Source organism: Lepidochelys kempii, chromosome 2 (assembly GCF_965140285.1).
Source record: "Lepidochelys kempii isolate rLepKem1 chromosome 2, rLepKem1.hap1, whole genome shotgun sequence".
In the NCBI taxonomy this organism is placed as follows: domain Eukaryota; kingdom Metazoa; phylum Chordata; order Testudines; family Cheloniidae; genus Lepidochelys; species Lepidochelys kempii.
This window is the reverse complement of record NC_136381.1, coordinates 226,695,711-226,714,881: the sequence shown is the minus strand read 5'-3', so window position 1 is coordinate 226,714,881 and position 19,171 is coordinate 226,695,711. Positions and strand designations below refer to the sequence as shown.

General features: G+C 41.0%; 1 protein-coding gene across 8 annotated transcripts in view; it reads left to right on the top strand.

Annotated features, from left to right (window-relative positions):
* Positions 1-16,698, top strand: part of CFAP69 (cilia and flagella associated protein 69) — a 48,060-nt gene extending 31,362 nt beyond the window's left edge. For 6 of the 8 annotated variants that reach the window (XM_073334022.2, XM_073334019.2, XM_073334027.2 and 3 more), the window contains 10 exons: positions 776-894; positions 1,344-1,462; positions 3,411-3,492; positions 4,133-4,325; positions 5,071-5,208; positions 6,594-6,670; positions 7,106-7,303; positions 9,391-9,477; positions 11,199-11,303; positions 14,355-15,310. In XM_073334022.2, coding sequence (XP_073190123.1) covers positions 776-894; positions 1,344-1,462; positions 3,411-3,492; positions 4,133-4,325; positions 5,071-5,208; positions 6,594-6,670; positions 7,106-7,303; positions 9,391-9,477; positions 11,199-11,303; positions 14,355-14,576 — 1,340 coding nt within the window. In that variant the 3' untranslated portion in view covers positions 14,577-15,310. Of the gene's footprint in view, positions 1-775; positions 895-1,343; positions 1,463-3,410; positions 3,493-4,132; positions 4,326-5,070; positions 5,209-6,593; positions 6,671-7,105; positions 7,304-9,390; positions 9,478-11,198; positions 11,304-14,354; positions 15,311-16,014 lie in introns of those variants that run through there. The other 2 variants (XM_073334020.2, XM_073334021.2) reach the window with 2 other exon arrangements.
* The last annotated feature ends 2,473 nt before the right edge of the window (positions 16,699-19,171 follow it).

Below are 19,171 nucleotides of genomic sequence, written 5' to 3'. Positions count from 1 at the left end.
CCAAAATTGGAGGAATCTAATGATGGCATGATGTGGAAGATAGGGAATGTCTTATAATAGAAATTCTATTTTGGAGAGAAATAAAGGGTTTAATGTCCTTCGATGAAACTCTGGTCTCACTGAAGTCAATGGAAAAACACCCATTGATTGCAGTGGAGCCAGGATTTCACCCCTTATTTTGGATATCAAATTGTGGAGCTTTAATTTATCCTGGGAGGGTACTTAAGTGGGCTTGTCTACTTGGTGAGTTATCTTGTGGCAAGCCAGGATGTGAATCTACAGCATACCAGCTTGCTGCTCACTAACTGGTTATATGGATATTACTACAGCACAGTGATAGTCCTGGAGTGCTGCTTAGTATTCTGCTCTCTATACACTAAGCCGTGCTCTGGGACTTTCATTGCTCCACATGGCAAGTTGGTGCACAGCAAGCTGGTGTTCTGTAGATTCACACCTGGTTTTTAGCTCAGTAGTTTGCTGTGTGGACAAGCCTGTAGTTCCACTGGCTTTAGTCCGTGGGGTAAAGGTTACACAATCTAATCCTTAATTTTTATTGTTAGCAACTAATTTTCATTCAGGAATACTACAGGTTATGTGAGATTTTGTGAAGCTCAGTAGATAAATATTGTATAGCACCGGTAGATTGTGTTAGACAATAGAGTACTTGCATTGGAAAATTTTATTTTAAAAATATCAGCAAAGGTAGTAACTGGATATAATGAGCTTTTCTGTGTAAAACAGGACACTCATGTTTTTAATTTGTCTGTCATTCCAGATATATTAAAGCATATAGCAAACAAATCTAAAGAAAAAGAAGATGCCATTGTACTGGAAATTCAAACTGATATATTACTTATATTGTCTACTCTCTGTGAAAATGATCTTCATAGAAAGGTAATCCTACTGCATTATTCTGTGAGAAAAGTCAAAATACGTTTTTATTTAAATTACACTGCCATTTTCTTCAAAGGTAACTATCATTTGAAGTTCACCACTCATGAATAAAAGGCTCTCTGACAACTAGTTTCAGTGATGTTGCATTTTACTTCCATCATCTTACTCATAGTCCTTTTGAGCAGTTGACAGAACCCTGTCATTAGCATTTTGCATCATCTAAATAAAGGGGTGAAAATATGTTTGTTTGGGGTGAAGAAATAGTGAGATAAGGACTTTTAGAATCAAAAACTGAAAATCTATTTTAGCACTGTCAGTATAAGGAAAAAAATCTCCTCTAGTTCATGAGGAAGGACTAATACAGATACAAGGAACATGATTTAGTTTTTGTTTGTTTGAGATTTTGTGTGTATTTAGGAAAAATACAGTTTTGATTAATGTCTTAACAGGAACTGTTTGGCTGTGGAGGAGTGGATATACTTATGCCATTCATGAAGATGGATCCAAATAAGTTATATAGTGGATTAGGTCATAATCGACTCCTTTTTAGCACATTAGACAGTTTGTGGTAAGTGTGGAACTATTTTAATAACAGTAATTGTTAAAGGGAAGTCTTGTATTTTATGTTTGTACAGTTGTTACTCTTCTCTAGACATGAAGACCTTTCTCTAATTTAAGGTGCTTAAATGTTCATTATGCCTTTTGACTAAATCATAATAAAAATATTTTTGTACTCAATTCATACTAGATCTGGGGCTCAATCCTTGGTACTAATTTCACCCATAGCAGACAGAAAGATGCCCTAAAAGAGCAGCTGAAGATTTCTCCTGTGCCAGGAAAATTCTTGGATTGCACAAGCAATGCTTGGCTTTAGGCCACCCACTTCCTCCTCCCACTCTTGACACAGGTGTCCTGTTGGGAGTAAGGAAGGGCCATGCCAAAGGTGGGAGGTGGAGCACCTTGTGAACTCATCCACAGTTGCCACACCTACTGGATACAAGTAGCATATCTTGTACTGTGAGCTGTTTCTGCCCCCAGGCTACCCAGGATTGAGATAGTAGAAAGGTGGCTTTGAGCTGTACTGAATGAAGATTGCATCACTGATATGCAAAGAAGTCCTTTAGGCACTGGTTTCAATCTTCAGATGATGCTGACCATGAACTTGAGGAAGTAGAAGTGGCTCTAAGGGTATGTCTACACTGGCAAGTTTCTGCACAAGTTATACCACTTTTATTAAAACGCTGGAATTAAACCGCTGCTGCGTGTCCACACTGTGCTCTTTGTGATGCTGGAGCGCATCCACATTTGCAGTCTTGCAATGGCAAAGACAACAGTGCATTGTGGTAGCTATTCCACTGTGCAACTGGCCGCAGGGTGCTTTGGGGAGGGTTTGCATGGGGCAGGCACAGTGTCACATGATACAAGTTTCCCAATCCCATGGGCATCCTACTACATCGCCAGCTGCTTTTCAACTGAAGTAGCGGGGAGGGGGATGGAAGTGTGTGTGACAGGGAGTTTGTGTGTGTGTGTGTGTGTGTGTGTATATGGAGGAGGAGAGGAGAGAGACAGTGTGTTTTGGGGAACAGAGTGTGTGTCAGCATGCAGTCTTGTAAATTCAGACAGCGGCAGGAAGCAACCAGTCTTGAGGCAGGGGGAGGGGGAAACCCCGACATCAGCCTCTGCATCCCTCCCTGGGCTCTCTGTACAGTAATCTCTCTCTGTCACACAACACACACACACACACACACCTCTGCCTCTGTGTTCAACAGCACAAGCATTCCACATTAATGGTTTGCTTTGTGTCACGGAGCAGATCAGCACAGCACGCAACGGCTGTCAGAAACAGTGCTTTGAAAGAGGAGGGGTGCATGTCTCCAGGGCAGCCGAGTTCAAAACAATGAGCAGATTGGTCACTTGAGGCATTATGGGATGGGTCCGGAGGCCAATTACAGTGCAGAAAGCAATCAAGTGTCTACACTGGCAATAGAGCGCTGGAGCCTCTGCGCAAATAGCCTTAGGATTCTCATTAAGGTGGTTTTTCTGCAGCACTGCAACTGAGGCATTTCTGCGTACAAAGTGGCTTGCAGTGTGTGCACATTTGCAATTTGAGTGCAGAAAGCTGCTTTACTGTGCAGAAACTTGCCAGTGTAGACAAGCCTTTAATCTCCCCTGGTTCTGAGGTGATTGGGGCCCAAATGAGGTTGCTCTAACCTACAGCAGCTGAAACAAACCTTACCAAAAAAAAATTCTGAAACATACTTAACACTAGTGGCTCTTCAATCAATTTTTAGCAAGTATATTTATTTTCTTCTTTTAAAAGCAATGCAGTGTTAATATATTTAAATGCAGTGATAAAGTGATGGGTACTGTACCACTGTTCTGTTTCCCAGTAAACATCCAGTTATATCAAATGATATTTTTATGCAACACATTAAAGTAAATTATCTGCATGTTTGCTAGGATGTTGTATAGTGTAAAAGGTGTTATTTCTAACATGGAAATTATTTCCATTTAAGGTGCTGTGTCATGGGATGTTACATCACAGAGGATTATTTTCTCAGAAAAGAGGGCATTTTTCTCCTTCTGGATTTGTTGGCAGTAGGTATTAATTTATTTATTTATTTATTATTTTATTAGAGAATAACACTAGTACTAAAACATAGAAAAATAGCAACTTTTTCCTTTTTTGTTATTGCTCCTGCTGAGAGTACCATATCGGTATACAATATCATGTGAAACCCAGAGCAGTTAATTCACTCAATGTAAGTACCTACACTCCAGGGCACATGCATATATCATACAAGTTTCTCATTTTATCTTTGTTTTTAAAAAATTATTTGTCGGTGTTAATTTCACTCAAATTTATATTTTAATGGATTCTTCTATTTATAGGCTATTCACTTAAGTCCTGATTCAGAAAAGCATTTAAGCACATGCTTAAGTCTCATTGAAATCAATAGGGATAGACTTAAGCATATCTTTAAGTGCCTTGATGAATTAGGGACTTAAAAGGTACTTTATAGACACATGGCCAGCATTTTACTACTGGCAACCTAAGATACTCACACAAAGCTTGTGGGCCTTCCACATACAAGTGCGTGTGGAAGTTTTGTGAAAGTACGTTTGGTGACCAGTTTTGAACAGTTTGGTCCATAGGATTTCTCTGTTTTGGCTATGAAGATGGAATTTCTTTGTGTTCTAAACTACTTTCAACTCTTTTCCCTGGTCCTTGACAAAGTTAAAACAAAAGAACATATGCAACCTAATTCTTGGAATATTGATTGAATTTTGTGACAATTCTAAAACTGCTTCTCACATCAACACCTGGCGAGGGAAGAAAGATCAGACTGCAGCTAGCCTTTTAATACATTTGTGGAAACAAGAGGATTTGGAGCTGGGAGTCAAACATGATCAACATGGAAGAATTGTTGGTAAGGGTTAGCAGACTTTAAACCATCTATGTGCAGTTTCATTGAATAAAGTAGAAAATAAATTATTCTTCTAATAACTGAGTCCTTCAAATGTAAATAAATTATAGTGAATCTCATTCCTATGTCAGTGTATCTTCTTCTGACCAACCTCAAAATGCCTACATATAAAGGTGTTTTTTTTTAATTTTGTTATACAGGTTTGCCACTAGGTGGCATTTGCTTCATTACCTGGCAAGAGAACTATCCCTAATATCCTCAGCTGTCCATTCCTTTTTAATGATTGACAGCTGAACAGCTTCATTCTGCAGCTGTGTATCAGCTGTGTCCTTAAGGAGAGTTCTATGTCCTATTTCAAAGTTTACTTGAAAGTGGTTTTCCTCTAATGTTGAGAGCTTCTTGCATATAACTTATATGGATATAAAATGTGAAATAGCAAGAAAGGGAAAAAAAATTTTATTGTCACAAGAAGTTATCAGTATTAATCAGCATTTCCTGGCCCAAATTCTGCCCTATCTCACACCAAATCAATGGAGCTATTCCAGGTTTGTGTGGGTATACACTAAATGAGATGACTACCTCAGTTTTGGAGGTGACCAAGGATGAATAGTGAAATATATCAGTATATAGTGGTTGACTAACATATAACCTAAACCAGATAACCTATTTTTAAAAAATTATAAAAGTTTAATAATGTGTAACCTGACACTTGTTAACTTTGTGTGTGTGTGTGTTATGAAATTATTAGATGCAAAGAAACCTTTAGTTGGCAGCTTCCAAGAACAACAAGGAGTGATCCCAATGTCTGCCAACTGCCCCAGCACTGCTATCATGGAAGTGTCTGAAAACATGAGGGCAAAAATTTATTCTGTATTATGCAAGCTAGGTAAGGAGTACACATTGCATCCCAATTTTCAAATTTATCATTAATCTGAACTTCTTCACCAGCAGCACAACATAGCCATTGCTATACATGTTTGACCTACATTCAAGGTAGATATCAGGAAAAGCTTTCTAACCATAAGGGTAGATAAGCTCTGGAATAGACTTCTAAGGGACATTATGGAGTCCCCATCATTGGAAGCTTTTAAAAACAAGTTGGACAAACACCTGTCGGTGTTTGTCCAACCTGTCACCTGTCAGGGATCGTCTAGCTTTACTTGGTTCTGCCACAGTGCAGGGGGTTGGACTTGGTGACTTCTCAAGGTCCCTTCCATCCCTACGTATCTATGATTCACACATAACATCTCCATATTGCTTATGTAGTTCAGAATACCAGATGTGAGAAACAAATAGCATGGAAATGGTTTATACAAAATTGGAAAGCTTTTTACAGCATTTAAAACTGTGTGGCATACCTCTCAGTGAAGCCATGTCATATACTGTTTTTTGGTCTGTGATATGGCAGATCCAAAAAATCTGTTAAGGCTTTTCCTTTCATGCCATGCTACGTGTCACAAAATGCTTTAAACCTGTAAAATGATGTAAAACATACTCTAATAAATATATACTACAGTGTTGGGCTACAAGTATTTTGTGAATGTGAAATTTATAATGAGATTTGGGCAAATATAATAGCTGAACAATTCAAAATTATGTAAATTGGATATTATTATTGAAATTTCAACATGCACAAAAGTGAGAATTCAAAGTCTTAGTAGCTGGACCTTGCCTCCACCCTCTCTGTTTACATTTATTCTTAGTAGCATTTTATAAAATACTGGAGTCATTCTGTTTGCAAGGCTGAGTTCAGGAGTTAGAAGAGGGTCTCAGTACAAATCCCTGAAAGAAAGTACCAAAATCCTTGTAGTATGACTCTTCTGCTAAATAGCTCTGCTCCTTCATGATTCATCACTTTTTACTGGAGTCACAGTACCATGCTTCTCAATAAGGAAGGAGTTAGCTACATCTGTCCCTTATGAAATCTGACTTAAATAGAGGAACATTTCCTTGCAACACAAGAATAGCAGAGACATAACACAGCCATGGCAATACAGGTGATATGAAGGTTGTGTGGACACCCATAAGTAAAGCATTAATACAGAACAATTTAGTTATAGGGAAGTGGCTATCTTATCACCAGAAGCCAGCACAAGTAACTGACAGGATTAAAGAGTGTTTGGTGAAGATACTATACAAATTTGTGACAACACTTCTGCATTTGATAACATTTTGTCACACTCGGTGCGTGCCATGGTGTATTGTCTTATAATTTAAGACAAATATGTGATGTCATTCATATCTAAATAATAATTAACAATACTTTTTTAGGTTTTGAAAATTTGCCTGGTTTGTCTGCTAAGGATTTTGTCACACTTGCTGTCATACGTCGATATCTTGACTTTAAAGTGAGTATTTTTTTTTAAATGTTACTACTTTTGCGTGCACACACACACAAAATACAAGAAAAATAAAAATGTATTACAGCTAAAGAACCCCTTTATAATTGCAATATATACAAGTTAAAAATCAGATTTAACACACAACCCTCAAAAGTTTTTTCTGTCTTATTCTTCTTGAGCACCTGTGCATGCGTGTGCACACACACATTATGCAACTTGTTATGGCCGCCTGATAAGGCAGTTTTGTACCAAAAAAGATGGTGTGGCTGCAGATTCACACCCTGGTTCAACTCTCTGAAGACAAGCACTGTGTAAGCATTCTGGAGAATAAAACTTAACAAAAAGGAGAGCGGGAGAGGATATGTCGATTGTATTTTGAATCGCTGGAACTCTCAGAAATAAACATCAGCCTTTTTAAAAAATAGTCTATTTAACACAAAGGTTGGAGAAGTCTGGAGTGAAATATGTGCAGAACTAAAAGAAGAAATGTTCAGACCAGTCACTCCTGATGAGGAAGCCTTGAAAGTTATTTCAGAGGCATCAGAAAATGTTGGAAAGATGGTTGCCACTCTCCAGACTGAAATGCTTGAAAGTCAACAGCACCAAGAACTCCAGGAGGAAAAAAAGGTTTACTCCAAGGTAAGACATGAACTATTTATTCAAGAAAAGCCCATTTACTTCAGTATATATTATTTTGCTGACTACTTATATTAGTAAGATTATCTTGTTTAACAGAGTTCAAAGTCATACCATATTTGTATTAAGGTATTCTCTTCAGATTTCATCAGCAGTTAAAGTGAAATAATTTTTAAAAACTTAATTTTATTTCTCAAGTATTATAATTTTGTCAATATTTAATTAGCAATATGAAAGAAACAACTGTGCAATGTATCACCACTGGTAGAATCCAAATAGTAATCATACTACTATGTTTGTTAGGTCTGTCTCTCGTCTTTTGCAAAAGAGGAAAGGGCAAGGTTATACTAACTGTAAAGCAATCATTACAAATAGATCTTTCTCATAATGAAACTCTAAGGGCAGTATTTACAATTGAAGGGGTACAGTTTTCCAAAACTGAGCTGAAACATGATTAGTGGTAAAACTGGTTCCAATACGGTTTAACGTAGAGCGGGATGAATAATGGACTTTTTTTGATTCATGGTTAGTTTTGGAAACATGGGGGAGGGGGAAGAGAAGTCTTCTTGGGTCAAACTAAAAATGACATTTTTGAAAATTTTCAGTTCATTGAAAAGTCCCAAAACATTTCACACCAAAATGAATTGAAATGGTTTGACATTACTGAAACAAAAAACTTCAAGTCAAAATGTTTCAGTAATGTCAAAACATTTCAGTTCAACCCAAAAAATTTAGTTTAGACTTTCATGCATTTTGACAAAAGCAAGCAAAGGATTCACAAAATGGCTGGAGGAGCTAAAGATGGAGGTGGTGCTTCCCTTTATAAGCTTTAGCCTTGTGGCTAGGGCACTCATTTGAGATATGGGAGACCTGGGTTCAGAGCCTTTCTCCCATCAGCCATAGATGGGAACTGAACCCAGATCTCCCACCCCCCAGGTGAATGTGCTACTCACTGGACTAAAGCTTATAAGAGGCACCAGTACTACCCTACCTCTTCCTATTTTGAGAATCTTTTTGCTTGCTTCTGTCAAAAGGCCTGAAAATGAAAATGAATTTTTTCAGATCATAGAACTGGAAGGGACCTCGAGAGGTCATCTAGTCCAGTCCCCTGCACTCAAGGCAGAACTAAGTATTATCTAGACCATCCCTGACACGTGTTTGTCTAACCTGCTCTTAAAAATCCCCAATGATGGAGATTCCACAACCTCCCTAGGCAATTTATTCTAGTGCTTAACCACCCTGATAGTTAGGAAGTTTTTCCTAATGTCCAACCTAAACCGCCCTTGCTGCAATATAAGCCCATTGCTTCTTGTCCTATCCTCAGAGGTTAAGAAGAGAAATTTTTCTCCCTCCTCCTTGTAACAACCTTTTATGTACTTGAAAACTGTTATGTCCCCTCTTTTCTTCTCTTAAACAAACCCAATTTTTTCAATCTTCCCTCATAGGTCATGTTTTCTAGACCTTTAATCATTTTTGTCGCTCTTTTCTCTGGGCTTTTTCCTATTTGTCCACATCTTTCCTGAAATGTGACACCCAGAACTGGACACAATACTTCAGTTAAGGCCTTCCTTTCCACTAGGAGGGCATACAGCATCTTTCTTTTTTCCCCGCTCCAGGTCTTTCTATTTGTCTCATAATTGTAATTTCCCCTCCCTTTCGTATCTGTTTCTTCCCACCACAACTGATTGTATCTCAGTTCCCTCTTCCATGCAGCTTTAAAGTAGGTAGGATTGAAGGATTTCTCCTTTCTCAATCACAGAGTTGTCAGTATTGCTTGCTGTGGCCCCTTCATCTTAAGGGTCAGCGAAGAGTTGGTTTGCAACAGAGATGATGTGTCTTGTCTTTATTAGGGAATGAGAAAAGCACAACATTCTCTGGCAGTCTCCTCTAGTCAGTACTAGAGAAGCACTGATCCCGGTCATCCTTCCAGGCAAAGGAAAAGTGCTACATTAAGAAAAGCCAGAGGGGAGGCCACAAAATCAGGGTAAATAGGTGGAAGCATTGTACAAGCATCAGGAGCAAGGAATTCAATACAGTTAATGGAAATACAGTGTGTATTACATCTCCTCAAATCTCTTGTCACCTTGTAGATTCAAGCTATCCATAAACAGAGAGAAATGGTAAATAAATCCTGGGAAGATTTCTTAACTCGGACATCAAATTATGAGGCTTTAAAGGTAAGAAGTGTTTGGGGGAATTTATATCAGCAATGTTGTTATATCATTGAACAATTCCAAGCAGCTTTATTCAGTATTGAGTACAAGGATATTACTATAGAAATTACAGCTGGACTCAAACCTGACTCAGTAATGCTCTGATAGTAAGTAAGGCTCGGTGGTTAGTACACTTCCCTAGTACTTGAGAGACCCAGGTTTGGTTTTCTGCTCCACCACAGATTTATTGTGTGACCATGGGCACGTCACTTATTCTGTCTCTGCCTGAAATTCCCCACCTGTAAAATGAGGATAATAATACATCCCTATGGGTGTAGTGAAGATGAATATATTAAAGATTATGAAGAACTTTTTGTGATCTAATGATGAGAAGTATAGTAGAGCTGGGGGGTATTATTTTTATTCATAACACATAACAGAAATGCTGTTCTTTACTGAAGACAAAGGCTTCTTGGCAGAGCTGTGCAGTCACTAGTAACCTGGCTGCTCCTCAATTTCCAGTCACAAAGTGGGGATGAGCACTCTCTCTCTGCAAGTACAATCATGCTCATGTGCAAAAGCAGATACCAAAAAGAGAGGCTGAAACTGCAAATTTGGCAGTCGTTTTCTTTTTTTTTTTATAATCCCTCCCTTGGTTTTTCCCACAGCAAATATCTGAAGATAACCTGAGGCTTGCTAATCTGTTCTGATACCAAGATCACTTTTATTGTGTACAATATTTGCATTTACATTTCAAAAAGGACATCCAGGGTAGAATCCAGAGTAAGACAACGAGACTAATTTGGGGACTGAAGGAAATTATTGACAATGAAATGTGTCTGTAGCCAAATCTGTTCATTCTTGAAAAGAGACACCTGAGGAAAAAACTGGTCTCGGTATAAGAGTACCGAGTTCAGGCATGTAGCAAAGATCTAGGCTGTGAGTTGCTCAGTCTGTGTGGCAAGGTGTAACCTGCAGTCATGAATTAAAACTAAGTGAAGAATAAAAGTTGACTATAAAGAGAGGGTTTTTTTTTTTAAAAAAACCTCCAGGCTCATTATCTAGTTCAGTCAGATATTGGTTCTGCAGGAAGCCAGCCTATTCTGGGGAATGTCCGCCCACCATGCAAATCCAAAACACGAAAGAAAAACTTGCATGTTGGGAAGGTATTGAGCAGCCTGGGACACCACAGCTCTCATGAGCTTCCTGCCTCTTCTGCCCCTCAGCTACTAATTATAGGTCTGTCATATCCCTTCTGACCCTTTTCTCAGCCTCTATTAATGCTTAACTTTTACAATACCCTACCTCTGAGGTAGTCTCTAGTATCAATTCCCTTTCAAAGATGTGGAAACTGAGGTATAGAGAGGATAAAGGACTTGTCCAAGAGCAGAGGTTGAGTGGCTGAGCTATAAAGGCCCAGATTCTTGACTCCCACTCCCTATTCTGACTACTAGATCACACGCCCAAGACAGAGTACTAATGGCTACACTTACTCTGTTCTGTCTTTTTTTTTTTTCTTATCTCCTGGCTGCAATACCAAATTGTTTTGTTTTCCAACACATTTTGATGAATCAATTCATATTACAGACTTTATATTCCCATTATTCATACTTTCGTTAAAAGTAAATGGAAATGACCCTTCATGTTTTATTTTATAGTACTAATTACACCATTCTCTGTCTGGTGTCATGTAGTGCAGTGCTGATTCTCATAAAAATAACTCTTACTTTGTTAAATATATTTAGAAAGCAAAAAGACTTCAGGAAAAATCAATAGAAGCGTCTAGATCAAAGTCGAGACGACAAAACGCAACACTCCACTCAACTAAAATTAAAGGCCTGAATACGACAGTAAGTAAAGTTTCCAGGCATTCAGCTTAACTCACAATAACAAGCTAATGGAAATAAAATAGTGTAGTTTAGGCTCAAGAGTTAGTTATTGTTTGTTTGTTTTTTAATGTTAGGCTCCCTGTCCATTCCAGAAATGAGTTGATCTCAGTCTATTCTATCTTTTGTTCAATCCCCTTTTTTTCCCAAGTTGCTTTAAGAAATGTCCTTGATGACCAGACCCAAGCATGTGAGGTTAAAGCACTGTGCCTTTTTTAGCAGAAAGATGTCTATTATGAATGCACATGTTTTGATGCCTTTGATGCTTCAGAAAAGGGTTTTTATCACAAAGGCCTTTTCCAGCAGTGTGGCTTTTACTCCTTGAGCCTGCAAAGACCATGAAAGAGTCCTGAAAGCATTCTTGATGGATGTTAGTCTTGTCTTTTTAGGTAGATGTCTGCACAGCATAATTAGTAAGCACCACTTCAACCACTGTAACACATCCACAGGCATCAAGGAATTGAAACTGGTCAGAGAAAGTCTCTGTGATCTGAAGCTACTGTAAAGAAATGTAGGCTCTACCATTTATGGGTCAATCTTCTAAAGAGAGTGTGACAGTCAGGGTCCAGACACCCCCAGGGGAGAACAAGGGTTCTGAACTCCAAAGAATAAGCACTTGAATCAACTGATTGTATACAATGTTATTGTGCATAAAAATCTGACAAGTAAAATCTTTTATGAATGCTTGCAATGTTCTGAACTTGGTGGTCATTGAGATATGTATACAAACAGTGATTATGAATCTTTGTATTGAGGTATATACAATAGTATGTTCATGTCCCGCACTACAATTTCACGTACATGTTATAGCAAGGGGGAGAGGATGGCAGCTCCTGCCAAGCCAGTTATTTTACACAAAACTAATTTCAAGTACCCATCCATTGTCCAGTTAGAAAAAAGACATTGGGAAATGGGAAAACACTGAAACAACTTGAAACTGAAAAGAAATCCCCAGGCTTGGAAAACAAAGGGCTTGTACATGTAACGCCGACAGACCCCAGATGTCGGTGAGCAGGATAGAACTGGGGATCTCTGGAGCTTAGTTCATGAGCTTCTGCCACATGAGCTAAAAACCAACTGGCTGGTAGCTAAGGCTGAAGAGCAGACTCATTTTCTCTCTCTTTAAGTGGTCTTGATCCCTCTAGATGGGACAGAACACCACACCCAGAAGGTGTGTGGGTTACATACACATTAGCACTTATGTCGGTGTAACTTATGTCACTCAGTGGTGTGAATAAGCCCCCTTAGCGACATAAGTTACACTGACCTAAGTGCCGGTGTGGACAGTGCTATGTTGTCGGAAGAGCTTCTCCCACCAACATAGTTACTGCCTCTCGCGGAAGTGGTTTTCTTATACTGACAGGAGACCTCTCTCCGGTTGGCATAGAGTGTCTTTGCCAGACGCTCTACAGCAGCACACCTTCATTGGTGGGTCATTTCCCCTGCCGTGAATCCCCATAATCTGAGAGACGGGGGGGAAAAAACTGCAAACCCTTACAAAGGAAGGGATTTGAAGTGAAGGACATCCAAAAATTCAGGGCCTGCCTGTAGGCAGAGTGTGGTCTGTGAAAGGCTAGATTCTCTCTGTGCCAGAGGGTATGCTGAGAAACTGTTCAGAGGCAATAGGTAACTTATATTAGAAAATGGAATTTAGCTAATACGGAAATGTAAAGCCTGAAGTTGTGTCTGTGTTTTCTGTGTAACTGTGTTGCTTTTCTTCCTATTTCATCTTTGAATCTCTGATATATTTTTTTTTTCTGTCTGGGGCAGAGGTGGGCAAACTACGGCCTGTGGGCCACATCCGGCCCATGGGACCTTCCTGCCTGACCCCTGAGCCCCTGGCCCAGGAGGCTCGCCCCCAGCCCCTCCCCCACTGTTCTCCCACAGCCTCAGCTCACTGCACCACCAGCGCAATGCTCCAGGTGGCGCAGCGGGGCTGCGAGCTCCTGGGGCAACACAGCTGTAGAGCCCGGCCTGACCTGGTGCTCTGTGCTGCACGGTAAGGGGGCAGAGAGCAGGGCGGGTTGGATAGAGGGCAGGGGAGTTCAGGACGGTGGTCGGGGGGTGGATAGGGGTTGGGGCAGTCAGAGGGCAGGGAACGGAGTGGTTGAATGGGAGCAGAGATTCCAGGGGGGCAGTCAGGAAGGGGGGGTTAGATGGGGCGGCAGGGGGCAGTCAGGAACAGGGTTCCGGGGGCAGTCAGGGGGCAGGGAGAAGGGTGGCTGGATGGGGCAGGGGTTCCATGGGGGCATAAGGAAGGAAAGGGGGTGTTGGATGGGGCAGTGGGTGGCAGTCAGGGGACAGAGAGATGGGGTGGTTGGATGGGGCTGGAGTCCTGGGGGGGGTTGTCAGGGGCGAGAAGTGGGGGGGGCGGATAGGGGAGCGGGCTATGCCCCCCCTCCATACAATTTTCGAAACCCGATGCAGCCCTCAGGCCAAAAAAAGTTTTCCCTCCCCTGATCTGGGGGTGGGAGGGTTACTTTTACCCCAAGCAGGTATCTGTTGTGCAATCTGCGGGGAGTGTATGTGCCAAAGTGAACTGATAACTGGGGGCAAGTTTCACTACTTCAGGGGTGAGGAACCAGAGGGGAAAAATCTGAGCAACTGGTAGATTAAAAATGCGTGATAGACTGTTTTGGGGAGACTTGGAATGGGGAAGACTTTTGGGATCACCCTGCAAAGAGTAACTAGGCTGGTGAAATCCACAGTGAGACCTTTGCATTTGTAGGTTGCTACTGGTGTCGGGCTCTGAGCTCCAGCAGCATATCATTAAGGCACCGGAGGTAAGAGGTCAGGCAGTGACAGAATCCATAACATTGTATACAACCAGTTGATTCACTTGCTTAGTCTTTGGAGTTCAGACCCCCTGTTCTCCCCTGTAACTTGGTATCACAGGAGGATTTCTATGAAAAATTTGGAGAGAACAGGACTTTGTGCCTCTGTCACTGGGAAGACCTGTGCAGCTGTTAATGACTTCCGTAAAGACTTCCTTTCCAGTTATCCGTTCCTTCACAGATATCCCATCTTACGTGGCTGAAGACAAAGTCTTTGGAAAAAGAAGGTTCAAGTTTAATCCACGTCTTTTCCCTTTTCTTTATTACCTGGGATGAGTGTGTGTACAAGTACCTCTTCCTCAGAAGATTTCAGATGCTTTCAGGATCTTCTTGGGAGCATGACAAGTCTCTGTATCTTGAACTCTTGACAGCCCAGGAGAAGACTTGCTATCTAACATTTTGAAGTTGAGATGAAAAGAAAAAATCGCCATTCCAGTCAGAGTGCCTTGTGAAGGCAGCTCAGGGCTTCTGACTTACTTCTGCTTCTGTGCCTGTGGGGTCTTGTTGAGCAGACAAGATGTAGCAAATTCTTTTAATGTGGATCTGATTAAATTTCTTGGACACGCTGCCCTGAATAATTGTTCCAGCGTCTGCAGAAAATCAAGGAGAGATGAGTCCATGCTACAAAAGAACTATAAATTAAGAAAATTTATCAGTAGAACATCATATTAGTCAGCAACACTGCACATGAGAATTACAAATTACAAACATTGCTGACAATCTACAGCTCGTATTTGTGGAACAAGAATCTCCCCCTGCACCCAGATCCCTCCACTAGAAAGTTCTCTATATGTGAGGAGAGAGGAATCTATGATGATTGTTGCAGAAGGCCAGTGTGTGACCAGATATGGTCTAAAGGAGCTCTGTATGTTGTTGGGTTGGTTTGTTTTGTGGAGACTACAGTTAATATCTGCCATTCATACCTGAGAATTCTGAGCTTTCCCCCGAGGTCTCCAGTCCAGGACAGAGAATTTGCGATTCCAAGGCTTTAAACCTATTCAGTTTAAAGATGGATAGTATAGTGGAAAAACTGTGGGTCTGTAGAAGACCTAATGATCAAAACAAATCTCATCTAGAAGCCACTCCACATCAAACGCTTGTCCCATCCTCTCCCCTCTTTCCCCCTTCCCACCCCCACCCCCACCCCCAGGGATCCCTTACAAAACATTGTGTGTCTAATGTTTCTGAAGGCAATAGATGAGAGCGGTAGAAGAGTATCAGAGAAAGAGGTTATAGTCTCCTTATTTCCTCATTCTCAAGGCATAATCAAGCCTGGTGGAGAGAGTTTGTGGGGTGGTATGATGCACTAACGTATATAACTTGGGATTCTGGGAATCAGTTACAGAATGATCTTAGACTATAAACAATGGAAATACTGCTCTCCCCATCTTTTACAAACCAGCCTCAGGTAGCCAGTTGACCAGTACATTACAAGCCACAAGTTTACTTTGCTAAAATACTTGCAACACTGCAAATCCAAATAGCAGAATACATTGCACAACATTTTATTCTTCTAATGAGAACTTGATTCTCTTTTCTTATGATGAGAAGTATAGAAGAGCTGGGGGGTATTTTTCTCTTTTCTTGCATGCTAAAGATCAGACAAAGGCTGAGCAGCACAGTGCATCAAAATATCAGCCAAGAAGCTGTTCGGTCTACATTATTGATGGAGTAATTATGTATATTGTTTAAAGAGTATTTTGAGAGGAGCTAGGAAACCTTCAAAATGCATCTCCAGCTTCTGAGTAGCATTTTGAAAAGAGAAGGCCTGTGAGTTAACTCTCATTTCATTTTATTTTAAAGACTAATATGCATGTCAAGCCATTTGTTTTGTTTTCTAGATTGCATCTGGTCGCTTGGTAACTGTAGAAAGTACACCTTCTGAATTAACTGGAGGGCCTCTGGCTGACACAGACCTTGCTCTTAGAAAGCTCTCTGTTCGTGGAGGAGCCTTAAAAAAGATCAAAGGAGTTAAAGTGTTGGACCCACTCAAGAAAGATCCAGTATCTGTAAAGTAAACATTGTCCTGTACTGTTTCAGACAGTGCTTTGTATTTTTTCATTAATATATATCCAAACATTATTTGTAAGATATAATCTATTTGTATTTCTTCGGTTAAATATATAGAAGAGCTTGCGATTAATGATTATAGATGAAAATATATTTTTGCTTTAAAAAAAAAATGTTCATGAATAAAGAATTCCATGCAGTGTGTGTTCCAGAGGTCCATTGACTCTGATAATTGAGGCCATCTGTGCTAGGCTCAGTTTACCCTGCTTCAATAGCTGGATCTCTGTGCCTCAGCTATTGAACACGCCGCCGCTCTGCTTCTCCCCCCTCCCTCTCAGGCGAGGGAGAGGCAGCGAGTCCAGGGGAGCAAGCAGAGCAGAGGTGAGCGAGGGGGAGCACAGAAAGTAAGGGGAGGGGTAGAGGAACCGCTCCCCGCCCCAGCTCGCCTCCGCTCCACCACCGCCGCCTCCCCCGAGCGCGCTGCCACTCGGCTTCTCCTCCCTCCCTCCCAGGCTTGCCGCATGGAACAGCTGTTTCACGCGCAGCAAGCCTGGGAGGGAGGGGGAGAGGCGGAGCGGCGGTGGCGGGCTCAGGGGAGCAGGCGGAGGCGAGCTGGGGCAGCGGGGGCACATTTCTAGGGGCAGCATGGCCAGCGCCAGAATGCCACCCCTAGAAATGTGCCAACCTAAGCACGTGCCTGTTTTGTTGGTGCCTAGAGCCGGCCCTGCTAATAACACATACATTAAATTCTCAGCCTATCTATAAACATTTCTATAAACCCAGTGTGTCAGCTACCTAGAGAGGAGAGATTACCAGCACATCACTCTGGAGTCTTTACCACTCGCTTTCCTCAAATACCCCTTCTTCAGGCAGGTTAGCATGTTTGAGTCTTTCAGAACATTTAGTCTCCTGCTCTGATCTTCTCAGTGTCAGCTTTTCACTGGAATCTGAGTTGTTCTCTTGTTCCTTGACACTTTCTCCTGTGATGATAAATGATCAGTCAGTTGGGAAATGCCAACGTCTGCATATTCTGTCAGTGTTTTGGAACTTTCTGGGATTACTCTTAGATCCCTTTGATTACGTCGAAACGTGTCCCCCGGGTCTGTCTGGACTACATAATCCTTGGATGCAGCTGTTCTTATATGGTACCCCTTTGGCCCAAGTACCAGAGGTGTCATTGCTCAGGCTCACCCCATCTCCTGAGTTAAGAGGTGGGAGATCACGGGCCCTTTTGTCAAAATAATATTTCTGCTTCCACTTCTGATTTTCTTTCATTTTCCATATGGTTTCATGGCTACGAGATTTCAGCAAGTAATCAGTAACTGGTAAATTAGATCTTATGCTTCTTCCCATTAACCGCTGAGCTGGAGAAAAGCCATTCTCCAAGGGGTGTACTTCAGTAAACCAATAAAGTTTTATACAAATTGCCCCCACTATCAAAATATTTTTCCTACAGTTCTGTACTGACCGAATAGACTTTTCCACAAGTCCATGTGATTGGGGGTCATTTGGACTTGATGTTTTGTGAAGAAAATCCCAATCTATGGCAAATTGCCTAAAATCTGCACTGGAAAATTCCAATCTATTATCACTAAAGACTTCATCTGGAATTCCATGTCTGAAGAAGATTCCCTTCATGCCACTTATCACTGACTTACTATTAGCACTGTGCAGTGTGCAAATTTCTGGATACAGAGAATAATAATCTGTGACTATTAAATAATCCTTTGATTGCCAGGTAAATAAGTCAGTGCCTACCTTCTCGTAAATCCTTGTAAAACGGATGAGGTCGCGGTAGCTCTGCCTGTTGCCATGGCTTGTATTTCAAGCATGAAAAGCAGTTTCCTACCACATCAGTAATGTCGTGATTGATCCATGGCCAATACACAACCTCTTGTGCTCACTTATTTGCACTTCTCAATTCCCAAATGACCGTCATGGATCTTCTGTAGCATTTCTTTTTGGAGGCACACTGGAATTACAACCTTACTGCCTTTGAAAATCACCCCATCTATCACAGTAAATTCATGTCTGCAGTTCCAATAGTCTTATACTTGCACGGCAGGTACTTTATTTTTCAGACCACCCTTTAATTATCACTTCTTTAAGGATCCCCAGAGATTCATCTTTCTCTATTTCCCCTGCTATTTGTTGCAGTCTCCTGTTAGCTATGGGAATTGACTTTACAATCAGATCCACATAGGCTTGAATCTCTATCTCTAAAGTCTTCTCTGGCTTCAAAGTGGAAGTCACTGCTCTGAAAAGTGCATCTGCAGTGAACATGAATTTAGCAGGTGTGTAGGTCACAACCAAATCATACTTTTTCAGCTTTATCATTCTTTGAAGCCTTAAGGTACAGTCATTTAGCAGTTTGCTAAATAATGCTATCAAGGGCTTGTGTCCAATTCAACTTCATTATCTGATTGAATCTCTCACAGGCAAACAATGTTCCTAAAAGCTCCTTCTCAATCTGTGCATATACGGTTTCTTCCTCCGTCAGTGATTTTGCATGCATATATCACTGGTTGCCGACAAGCCTCATGCTTCTGTAAAATCACTGCACCTAACCCAGACTGTGAAGCATCTGCTGACATTTTAATAGGCCTTCCTGGTGCATAGACCTTCAACACTGGCTCTTGCATCAGTTGTTGTTTTAAACCTTCCTATGATTCCTCCTGTTCTGCACCTCAACACCATTCATTTTTTATTCTCTAGGAATAAAATACTGCTTTGACCAATATTCTCTCTCATCTCCTCTACCCACTCGTGTGTTACATGTTGTCTAATCTTTTAGCCTTTGTTCTCTCACACACTTCACTCAATGTCTTCCTCAGGCTTCCACTTATGCTTAGCACTGCCTCCTCCAATCAACCTCATCCACCTCTTCGTCAGTGTTCGTTGGATAGCTTGTCATGCCAATAAAGTCCCACTTGAACTAATTGTTTACACTGTATTGTAAATCACTTGGGTCAAGGACTTGTTTGTGAA